This window comes from Oncorhynchus tshawytscha, linkage group LG31 (genome assembly GCF_018296145.1).
Source record: "Oncorhynchus tshawytscha isolate Ot180627B linkage group LG31, Otsh_v2.0, whole genome shotgun sequence".
Classification (NCBI taxonomy): domain Eukaryota; kingdom Metazoa; phylum Chordata; class Actinopteri; order Salmoniformes; family Salmonidae; genus Oncorhynchus; species Oncorhynchus tshawytscha.
Window position 1 is genome coordinate 3,459,677 of NC_056459.1, and position 12,376 is coordinate 3,472,052.

The 12,376-nt window shown below is 48.2% G+C and overlaps 1 protein-coding gene across 2 annotated transcripts in view; it reads left to right on the top strand.

The window, feature by feature from the left end:
- The window catches only part of LOC112229969 (RNA-binding motif, single-stranded-interacting protein 3-like), a 216,824-nt gene that overhangs the window by 39,728 nt on the left and 164,720 nt on the right, over positions 1 to 12,376 (top strand). For both annotated transcript variants that reach the window (XM_024396140.2, XM_042310237.1), the window contains exon 2: positions 4,366 to 4,523. In XM_024396140.2, the coding sequence (XP_024251908.2) occupies positions 4,366 to 4,523 (158 nt within the window). The remainder of the gene's footprint in view (positions 1 to 4,365; positions 4,524 to 12,376) is intronic.

Consider the following 12,376-nt stretch of genomic DNA (forward strand, 5'->3'; position numbering starts at 1 on the left):
TTATTTAGGCTTGATATAACAAAGGGGTTGAATACTTATTGATTCAAGGCATTTCAGCTTTTCTGACTCCACTTTGACATTATGGGGTATTGCGCAGTCATCCTCGCTCGCTCGCTCACTCGCTCACTCGCTCACTCACTCACTCACTCACTCACTCACTCACTCACTCACTCACTCACTCACTCACTCACACACACACACCAAAAGTGTCATAGCTCCCTCCAAGCAGTGTAGGCTGAAGGGGACTGGCGCTCTGATATTGACACCATGGCTGCAGTGTGGTTGGCCCTCTGCCAGTCCTCAGTGACTGCTGCCGTGGACCCCTATAAATCAGACCCAATTACCAGGCTACAGCACAGGCCCTTTCATCCACTCACAGGCAGGCAGAGAGGGCAAACACAGGCCCCATACCAACTACTGTAACACAGGCCCCATACAAACCACTGTAGCCTACTCCCTCCATCTATGGACCTCATATCTGCTACGTGTTCATACCACAAACATACTGGTGTGGATATGATATGTAAAGTACCGGGTGTCTGTCCATATTTACAAATTGTCTTTGTTTGAATTACAGTAGGAGGACCAGTCCAGTATTATTTGAGTGTTTTCTATCTTTTTTGATTTATTTGTATTTTTACTGTAGCCTAATGTTTCTTTTTTTTAATCAAGCCTTGGTTGGAATGGCATTTGCTTGGATTGCGCACACACACACACTCACACACACACACACACACACATTCCCACACATTCCCCTTCTCTCTCTCTCTCTCTCTCTCTCTCTCTCCCCCCCCCCTACCCCTGACAGCCCTTCCCTTTCTCCAATCAGAAGAAATGTGTGCGCAGTGTGCCTCGGTGTGTGTGTATATACTGTACAGCCCGCCACAGCCGTATATACGATACGATAGATTTATCATCCTCGGTTAATACACTCATAAACATTCTCCAGTGTGTCACAGTGTCGGCAGAGCCCCCTCCATGGCTAGCTCAGTAAATTGGCCCCGTGTAAACCATTCTACCCATCTGAAACGGGAAGTTTGTCTCATTTGCCACCGGAGGTTTTGAAGTGTCGTAACCATCTCCTCTTACCGAAGGCAGTCAGCAAGGCAGCAGAGATCCTCTTTGTCAAGTGCTGTATTCAACTCCCATCAGCCAGATATGTGAAGGAGATGTTTCTATATTTCCGAGGGGGGCAGTTTTTTTTTTTGTTTTTTTTTTTGCATCTCACAGACTGACAGGTTGAGCAGGCTGAGGGTAAATACCAGTCACGGACAATCCAGAAGAGGAACAAATCTGTTAAAGTCGAGAGGAGAAACAGGGAAAAGGAGAGAGGAAAAGATGGAGTAATTGGATACACAGACTGTCAACCACACATGCTGGTCGGTGTGCACTCACATTCCCATACACACACTCACATTCCCCCACACACACACACACACACACACACACACATTCCCCCCCACACACACACACACACACACACAAACAGAGCTCCTCAGGGACCCCTGGCACCCTCTCATTTCTCATCCCGGGGCTTCTTACTTTTCCCTTTGATAACCTCCCTCTTTCCCAGCACTGTAAGTAATGGGTCAAGGTTGATCCTCCGTGCCTTATTGTGTAAGATTTCAGCTTCTGACCTTAAAAATGCAAGCAAATCGATAGGGCGGGACACGTGAATTCCAAAGCCCAGGACATAAGCCAAAGTCTGGAGTGGAGGGAGGAATGTGGAGCTGCACAATATACTAGGGAGCAAAGAGACTCTTTCACGTCACCTTCAATAGGGACCAACACCGTATCGCCAGTGTGCGGCAGTGAATTTGCATGTAAATTGTGTGTCACCCAGTGAGTTTAGTGTAGAGTGGGTAATCTAAAGTACCGCAGAGGGAGAGAGAGATGCACCCTAGCTCAGAGATTATTCAACACTTGGATTTTAATCTTCATTTGGCGCGTGTCAAAATGTACAGGGACACTTTGTTTTAGATGAATAATACACTTAGAAATACACATTCTTTGGAGGATGATGTCATGTACTGTACCTTGTACACAGAACACAGACTGTCTGTGTTACAGTGATAGTTCATATGCACTTTAGAAACACTCACAGTAGCCAATATGGTGTAATTCAAGACAATGAAATGACTATGGCATCTACAACATAACATGTAAAACTATCAAGGCCTCCCAGCAGTGGAGTGATAGATGTGGATTTTTAGGCAGACTCACCCTAACAGTGTTTCCGCTGCAGCCGTTTAGCTGTGCCATTGGCAAAATCATTGACGCCACAGCCCAAAAATATGGAACATGAACAAGTGTTTCTGCCGAGGCTCACTTTGGAGATGATAGAACAGTCCACGTTTACTTTCCCTCTGCAAACAAAACAAGTAATGAATAGAAACATCTGTCAGAGAGGGAAATGTGCATTCTGACAAGCAGTCAATGCACAACAAATCTTGCAAGAGCAGCGCTTTCAATAGCCTTTGATTAAAAGATGGGGATCCCAGCTTTCCATTTCTACTTTATTTATTTCTCAACTCCTCAATCTGCACCATTTTAACCCTGGAGTTTTTAGCAACGGCATAAGGGAAAGTGGGGCTAAATGTAAACACGGGTCAATTGCAGGGTAACTTGGGGTAAACTGACACCCTAACCTCAAATTTTTGGGGGAGTGACTTACATTTTTGGGGGATGAGACAGATGCCATTTTTAGCAACAGTGGTGGCAACCAGGGAATGTGTTGGAGGGAAACAATGGTGACATTGAAGTGATTTCTGTGACAAGTACAGGCAGGGGGCATATTACCCCTGTTTACAGATTACCCCAAGTTACCCTAACAGGTAGGCCTACATTATATTCCCTGTGTTTATGCAAGTTTTTTGGGTTCATAAAACAAGTTAAAAGATCACATTTGGGATATGGCTAATGATTCAGACTTTTTATTTATAGCCACTATGGCATCAGTTGGGCTTCAGGTGATAATGCTTATTGCTATTAGCACAGCTAATAACATGGACCATGCATAGGCTATATAGATGGTCCAATATGTTCAAATAATTTGAACAAATCATTTACCAATATTTTATTCTGGAGGTGGAAATGTATTTGTAGATAGTGTCAGCATAATAATTTCCATTCACTTTGGAGTAGAATGTCCTTTAAAAAAAGTCTTCCAGAACTGAGCTTGTCAGTCCTTCTACATAAAATGTATCCTGACCCCCAAAATACCCCCCAGTAAATGTCCAGTCTCCTTCCTAAATGGACTGTGTACTACCACCAGGTCTTGCTTTCTCTCTCTCTCTCTCTCTCTCTCTCTCTCTCTCCCCCCCCCCCACAATATGCTGTAGCTCGGCAGCGAGGAACCACATTGTTTGTACTCAATACTCTACTCAGAGAGTGGCTGGCCGTCAGTTCCAGTTAGCCCAGCATGATAATTGGCCTCCCATTGATAGACGTGGGCTCCCTTCACGCTCCAGGGGCCTCGGCTCATTGTCAGAGGAGGCGACACACTGCCCGAGCACACTCAAAACAGCACATCAAATCAGCCATGCTTCACGGGCCGGGTGCTAATGTGTGGGGCGGATACGATGAGTGGTGCGTGTGTGTTTGTTTTATCCGGGGGTAGGAGGTCTCCCAAATCACAGTGTGCAGTGTCTCTCCGGGGAGGCTATGGGGTTAACGTGGTTAACTGGAGCCGCTGGTGGCGTTTAAGCTATACTCTCTCGCTTTTCTCCTCTTTCTCCATCACTGCCCACCCCTTTCTCTCTCTCTCTCTCTCTCTCTCTCTCTCTCTCTCTCTCGTACTATTCCTTCCTCTCTTTCTTTCTGTCTTTCTCCCCCTCACCCGTTCTCCCTCTTTCTCGATCCCTCTGTATGTCTTCTATGCCCACAGGGGCCCCACGTTCCCATCCCTGGAATAGAGATATAAATGGGATGTGAGCAGGGAGCCCTGACTCTCACACCATAAATCCACACTAATGGGAACACAGCCACATGGAGGGGGAGAGAGGAGGCTGCAGAGAGAGAGAAAGAGAAAAGGGAAGAGGGATTTAGTGTACAGACGATGGGAGAGAGAAGGAATAAATCGTGGAAATGTAGATTTGTGATATAGCTGGGGAGGTTTGTAGGCACAAATGTGAAGAGCGAAAGAGTGAATAGTTCACAGGTTGTTGGTTCCGTTAAAACCATCAATAACAAATGAAATGTCACCCCCCCTCAAAAAATGCACTCCAACCGACATCTCTCAACACATATTTTTCCGTCTGTCTAACCCCTCTCGATCTCCCTATCTCAAAGATGTGCGAGTTACTCACACTACTTATAAAAAAATACATTTTTAGCCCTAACCCCTCTTCTCTTCTCCCCCTGCAGCAGCCCTATGCTCCACCCCCTCACCCCATGGCTCCGCCCAGCCCCAGCCATAACAGCTGCAGTCATGGTGGATCCGAGCAGCTGAGTAAAACTAACCTGTACATCCGAGGCCTGCCCCCGGGGACCACGGACCAGGATCTCATCAAGCTCTGCCAACCGTGAGTGTGGTACATACACAGATGATGAGAAACGCACACCCTTGCTCGTACACACATACACTCACTCACTCACTCACTCACTCACTCACTCACACAGACACACACACCTGCTGGTACACACACACCCTCATTTAAGCTGTGTATAAAAGAGTGTATAAAAGAAACAGACACGGGTAATCATAAAAGCTCTGCCAGGTGTGTGTCTGATACAAAAACCCATGCGCATGGATATACACACACACACCTACACTCAGCTCAATAAAGCCCTAATAAAGCTGAGATTGGACTGCCTCCCCCAGGAACCATGGACCAGGACCTCATCAAGCTGCAACACACAGACACGCACACACACACACATACAAGCCCCTCACACACACACACACACACACACACACACACACACACACACACACACACACACACACACACACACACGCACAAGCCACTCACACACACACGCACAAGCCACTCACACACACACACACACACACACACACAAGCCCCTCACACACACACACACACACACACACACACACACACACACACAAACAGCTTTGTTCGGCTCCATTAAAATCCTCCACGTCTTAATCGATGAAAGGGTCAAGATCATTAATAAAGACACTGCAAATTGTGAAATACAGGCTAAAGGGAAGTCTGCTGGTTACGTGTCCTTTTCTTGCCCATATTTTCAGACATGTCCCAGTCGAACGTAGCCAATCGTTTCATGATCTTATGGAATCGGAAGGTGCTGCCCAGTATTTGGTAATGCTCTCCCTAAGTCAGAAGTCCCGCATGTCTCGATATTGACCCATCACAATTCCATTAGCTAGAGAGAGCAAGCGCGATAAGAGCGCGGCGGTACTCAGCGTTTTGACACTGCGTATCTCTTAGCCACATAGTCCCCTTCTGTACAAATATCACTGTAGGCCGTTTCAATTTATTTTTCCAATTCAGTATGATCTTGAATTTGAGGCCAGACGTTTTTCCAGAAGGGCATTGTCGGGAACTTAAGTAAAGTACCCGGCAGTGAAGGTTCAAATATCACTCTGTGGTTTACTAGCTCCTGTACCTCAAAACATGACAAAACATTGGACAAACACCATTACTACCTCACTGTCCTCTAGTGGATGCTTCCCTTCCCTTCCTCCCACACACTCTGTCCTCAGCATTTCTCTCCCCTGTATTTTTGCCAGTCGCCTTCGTCCGTATTGTCTAAGTGCCCCCAAGGTTGCCCGAGGTCTGCCGTGCCAATGAAAATCCAATGCCAATGAAACTTTAATTAGCCAGCCACTGTTTGAGGCACAGGCGGGTAGTAACATTTTCACAAAGGTCATCTGGCGCTGCAGTCTGTGACACCCGGGTCCTCCTCCCACCCCAACCTGCTCCAACCCCACCATAATGGCATCCTCCCTTGGCCCGACGCCTTGTCCCCCAGGGCTTCATGTTAAACTGAAACCTCTGAAATGAGCTGTTGCAGTTTTCGGAAAATGAGGAGTCCTAGGGGGTTTTTCAACCACCTCTCAGCCGCCCGAGTTATTATCAGTATCATGGGGTTGTCTGACTCTGTCTGTGTGTGTGTGTGGCAGCATTTTCCTCTCAGAGATTAGTCTTGAAAACCCGACCCTAGGCAACAGTGACTAGGCAACAGTGACTAGGGTCGGGTTTCAATGACAGACTCTCTGTTGGCAACTTCTCTAAAGAAGACGAAAAAATGATCCGGGGTGAGTCCTCTTCGGACACAACTCTCTCAGCAAATCACGATTCCAGAACGTTGCGATACGAAACCAGAGTTTGCAGTGATTTTAGTGAAGGTAGTTGATGCAAACTAGCCTCTTGCATTTCACACTCATTTAATATTACCCCCGTGATATCCATTTAAAAAAATATATATATATTCAAGCAGATAAGGCACTTAAGGTAGTCCATCATATCCAATGATGACTTCCACTACTGCTTGTGGGTTCGTTGATGACTGTACAATCCGATGCGGGATGCACACTCTCTGCCACGGAAAGAGCACACAAAGGCCTGTCCTGTTGAGGCCAGTGGTCATATGTCTTTTCTGTCACTTCGCCCACGGCCAACTGCACTCCTTGAGTCCGCGCCAATCTGGACGGAGACGGGTTTTATCCCCAACTTCTTTAGCGGATGTCTTCAGTTGGTCCTTTAGCCTCTTTTTTTTCTGCCCACCTGAAGAGTGACGGCCCAGTTCTGGCTGTCTGTACAGCATCTTTCGCGGGAGGCGGTCCTCTGGCATCCAGACGGCATGGCCCGAGCTATCTAAGCTGGTGGTGGTGTGAAGTACACCTCAATGCTCCTGCAGTTGGTTCTCTGTTCTCGCAATGTGGCACACGGTCCTGCCAGGTCACTTTCAACATGCGTTGAAGCCACTTTATGTCAAAGGACTCTAGTAAGTGTCGGCTGTAGACTATCCATGTTTCACATCCATGAAGGAGTGTAGATACACACACTGCCTGGTAGACTGCAGCTTTGGTGTGAAGGGGATAAGGAAGTGACGTAGTTCGTGTATGCCTAAAGGGTCCGTCTTTGAAACCAGACCCTAATCACTGTTGCTTAGGGTCGGGGGTGTTCGAGACAACTCCGATTACTATGAGTCCTTTTGGTGTGCTGAGCCATGCCGGTTCCCGAGACAGGTTCACGGGGTCACACACACTGTGGAACAGCCCCAGCAGTCCAGGCCCCGTATCTCTAAAGTAAACACAGTGCCGCCAACTGACGCATTCTTGAGAGTGTGCCATATCGTAGCTGCTGATTGGAGGTTGTTACATGCCGGCCTGAGAGATGCTTGGAAATGCCAAAGTTCTCTCATATTGCAGCAGCCACTCCTACATGAAAATGAACGCCGCTGACCGTAACGATATGGCGAGCTACAGTCTCCAAAGAGTCCTAACACTCACCTACTACAACTTCCTCTACTACTTCAAACATAGCCAAAAGAAAAGGGAGTCAATAACAACAATGGCCACGGAGGTTCTAATTCTACGCAGTTGGAAGAGCAATTAATGGGATTTGGGAGTGTGCTTAATCTATTTTATTCAATTGGCTGTGTCTGTAGCTCTCCAGAACCATCAGCCTGATATATGGGCATGGAGGAGCAGCCAGAGAAGGGGGTTTGGCTGAACACCCAGAGCAAGAGAGACCTGGATGGAACAGCCGTTACCGTTAGAAAAATGCCTGGACCAAGCCAGGCAGGTGGGGCACAGGGCCAAGCATAACCCACCCATGGGGTGTGTAGCCAACGCTAACCCCCGAGCCCTCTTGGGCAACGGGAGACTGTATGATCCATTTGACTACCAAGCGATTGGGCAGCCCCAGGGTTTTCTTGTTGCAGTCCACCACCCAGGAGAGGTAGAGGGGCTGAACCAGCCCGCTGGTTCTTTTGAGTAAAGAGCATTTTTAGACAAGGCGCTCGAGACCAGACATAGGGCCCACACCTGGAATAACAGAAGCATTCAAGCTCACATTCTCCCTGCCAGTGGCCTAAATCCATAACTCAAACATGTACATTGCAAAGGACCCCAGAGCTTCTCTCCCTACCCTCCCTTCCGTCCTCCTCCCTTTTGACTTCTTTGTTTTCCACCTCCCTCCTGCTTTCATCCATCCCGCCCTTCTGGATCTCTGCACCCAATTTAAGCCGCAGTCCAGCTACAGCTGTGCTCTCTATCACACTGCTTTCCCTCGCCCGATCAAACGGAGAGAAACCCAAATCAAGAGCTAATCACCGCCAATTGTCCAAAAAAAACTTTCCCATGTGTGGCGAGGGATGGAGGAGTGAGAGAGTGGGGAGTGAGAGGTTTGGGGAGCTCCACACAGCAGAGGAAGGAGGAAGAGGAGACCCTGGGACCACCTGTTCCACAGAGCCTCTGCGATCCGAAGCGCCACATTATCCATCGTGACTCTCAGAGGCCCTCTGTTGACGCGAACCGGCCGGCTATCAGAGCCTCCCCGATCCATCGGGCTCCTTTTCAACAAACTGCCAAAGAGATGAAGTGTGAGAAAAGATACTCCAGTCAGCCCAGACTCGGCTCTTTCGCCTCCGCCATCGTCGCCCTACACTTTCAGTCCAGCTCCACCTTTCCTGGCCCTTTCTCTCTCTCTCTCCGTCTCTCTCCTTCTCCTTCTCCGTCCAGTCAACCAACTCCACCGCACGTCCTTCAGAACGGACCGAGATAGCGGCGCTTAACCTCTGAGGCAGTGAGGCAACCGCAGGAATGCCCAGACCGAACTAATATGTTGTATCCTCCACAACACTGATTTGGAGAGCAGTTGCTGTGCAGTGGCTGATATGCCCCCAGGCAATCTCCTACATTATTTATCCCTCAATTACTGTATACATGGTATTGGGACAGCTTGGCTTTTCATAGGCACTCCCTCTGTTTGTTTCTTTACAGCCAGTTACAGCCAGTTACAGCCAGTACACCCACTCTGCTGGGAAGCGTCGGGTAGCCTAGCGGTTAAGAGCTTTGGGCCAGTAACCGAAAGGTCGCTGGTTTGAATTCCAGAGAGGACTAGGTAAAAATCTGCCGATGTGCACTTGAACAAAGCACTTAACTGTAAGTCACTCTGGATAAGAGTGTCTGCTAAATGACTCAAATGTCAAATGAAAGCCCCACCCCATCCATTACAGGTGCAGCAGCCGTCAGCCTTAAGACTGGTTGACGTGAGGGCAGGAAGCCGAGCGCTCGGGACTCTACAGTTTCCCTCCCAGATGCTTTGACACTCTCCGTCCCTTCCCCCTCTTTCTCTCTCTTTCCCTTTCATCTGGAGTAGTGTGGAGAAAGCAACACAGATGAGATGTGTTCATTTGTGCGTGTCAGACAGAAATGCGTGGCATGTCGGCTTGACAGGTTGTAGACGGCCGTGGACAAACAGGAGCTATTTTGGAACGCTGAAGCCTGAAAGAGAACTGTGGTACTGTGGAAAATAGCCATATGCCTATTACTCATTCTATTAAACACACACACACACGTACGTACAAACACACACACACACACACACACACACACACACACACACACACACACACACACACACACACACACACACACACACACACACACACACACACACACACACACACACACACACACACACAGCACACTGCCATTTTTCTCTCCCACTCACTCCATTAAAAGCACTCCATATCTATAGTGGAGCCCCTGTAGTCGCTCACTCTCTCTTGTTCTCTCTCTCACGTCCTCTTGTTCTCTCACTCTCTCGCTCTTGTTCTCCCCCCCTCTCTCTTTCTCTTTCTCTCTCTCCCTCCTGCCCTCCCTGTGGGTGGAGATCTCTGTGATGAGCTCCAATCTGATGATCGGCCAACATCTTTCACCAGCACTACCTGTCAGAAATGCATTATCCTGTGTGTGTGTGTGTGTGTGTTATTTTTGGCCTGATACAGATCCTGGGTTGACAAGGACATCACCACTAAATCATTCTCAGGTCAGCTGCAGGTGCTAACTCAACCATGGCCGACACTGCTATTTAACACTGGTGATGCTCAACCATGGCCGACACTTGTCAAGCTAGCCTCAGTCAGAGCCCCTTAAAGGTGACGAAGGACCGGATCCCGGATGGGTGGCTAACAGAATCGTAAGGAGGAAATGCAACCCAAGCTTAGGTTTTTTTCCAGCCCTGAGCCAGTTGACATGTCATCTTGTGAGTGAGCCAGCAAAGTATTGGCCTAATTCACCGGGTCACCATTTGTCAGAGGGCCGTCGTTGCCAGGGGAGCTATCACAATTCAATTAAAATGCAGAAATGTCAAGATGACATTTAGAAATAGAACTGTTGTCTTCCAGCAATGGGAATACGTTCCACAGTGGGTGGGACCAGAGGGTGAGGAGGGCCAAAGAGCTTAGACCTACAGTTCACAGAAAACCACTATCACCTGATAGAAGCAGGGAGAGAAGAGCTTAAGAACCGACAACGGTAACATCTTGTACCGTGGTAGTGCAGCGGCCCTACTGTGGGATATCTTCAAAGGGCAGGTCCCTCTACAGTACACAAGTACAGCTCAGGAGAGTGGCTCGTGATTGATTTTGATTCAGTTCTACTTGAGTGACCAGCGGGTCTCCCCCCCCAATGCCAGGTGTCCATCAGGATAGAGCAGGCTAGTTCAGCAGTGCGCAGCACCTGCCTGTCTGTCCCTGCAGTTCACTGTGAGACTGGGCCTGCGTCCTAAATGACACCCTGTTCCCTATATAGCTCCCTGGGCTCTGGTCAAAAGTAGTGCACTATATAGGGAAATATAGTGCCATTTGGAACACAACCTGGGTCCCCTCCCCTGCCCTTAACCCTCTGTTCTATAGTCACAGAGGAAGCTCCCATGCTCCCAGGTCAACTGGTCCTAGTCCTTAATGGCCCACAGCACTAATAGCTGTGATTTGACCCCTGTCTGTCAGGCTCACCTTTAGAGCTCTGAGGGGGAGTCGGTTGAGCTTGCGGGTCAACCGGAACGTGGCACTAACTCAACCCGGAACGTTGTACTAAAGTATGGCGCCATCTCTCACTTTCCTGCATTCAATCTATCCCTCTTCCTCTTCCTCTGTCTACCACTCTCTCTCTCCCTCTAGCCGTACCTGCCCATTCAGAATATGTGTAAAAACAGTGACACCTGTCTCTTAAATTACCGTCAAACATTGAGTAATATAAACGCAAAACTCAAGAGATGAACTGACACAGACGCCACACAGCCAGTGTCCCCCATCTGCCTCTGGGGTCCACAGCGGGATCACTTTCTTTTAATTTCCTCCTTTCAAACTCCGCCCCAAACCTAGGGGCCCAAGGGCCTGTCAGACCCCTCTTCAGATACCCTGGGGTGTTTACACACACACACACACACACACACACACACACACACACACACACACACACACACACACACACACACACACACACACACACACACACAGAGAGAGAGAGAATGTGACTGTATCCCCTAGAGGTTGTGGTTATACCATGTGGTCAGCAGAAGGGAGGTAGGGAAACACAGACATGGAGCAGAAACTGCCTGGAGCTGTTTCCCACCTACCTGTCATGCCACTTCACACGTCTACTGCAGCAAACAGACATGCAGACAGCGAGGGCGCTTTGGAGAGCCAGCGGGGGGACAACGCCACGCTTGGGTGGTCCGCCAGTCCCCCTCACCCCTCCTCCTGCAAAGCTGGCTCTGGTCTACTCTCCATGTAAGAACCACTTCACCCCTAGCGCAATGGTGGAAATATGCCTGGATCATTTCACCCAGAGAGGGCAAAAAGGAGATGCAGATATTGTCTCGTCGTCAGGCCTCCACCCGAAAAGTAGAAGCTGCGGTTGAGGCTAGGCACCATGCTTCAATTCCTAGAAAGCTTTAGAACGAATGACGCCTTTTACAGTTGCCTCAATTAGTACGATGTTCAACGGCATAGAACCACATATAAAAAAGTGTATTTTTATTGGGCGGGTGTCCTTTTTAGTCTCGTCGTCTCGAATTATTGATTGGATATGGCGGTGGAATGATTGGCAGAGAGAGAGAAAGCGAGAGAAAGAGGAAGGGAGACAGAGTGAGAGGAAGAGGAGGAAAGAGACACTGGCATACCACATTTGACCATATAATAGCACTCTCAGCTTTCCAAGAAAACATCAATTGAGACATTTATGTTCTGTTTACATATATTTCCGAAGTTTTTTTTACACAGAACACAGGTAGGAAACCCGTATAAACTGTATGTATGATCATATGACAATATTTTAGCTTGACAATCATTCTATTACACAATTTCTGATATATCACATGCATTTGTTTTATTTTCCTGCATAAGTCAAATCAGTATTATGCCTCTAATGCCATTC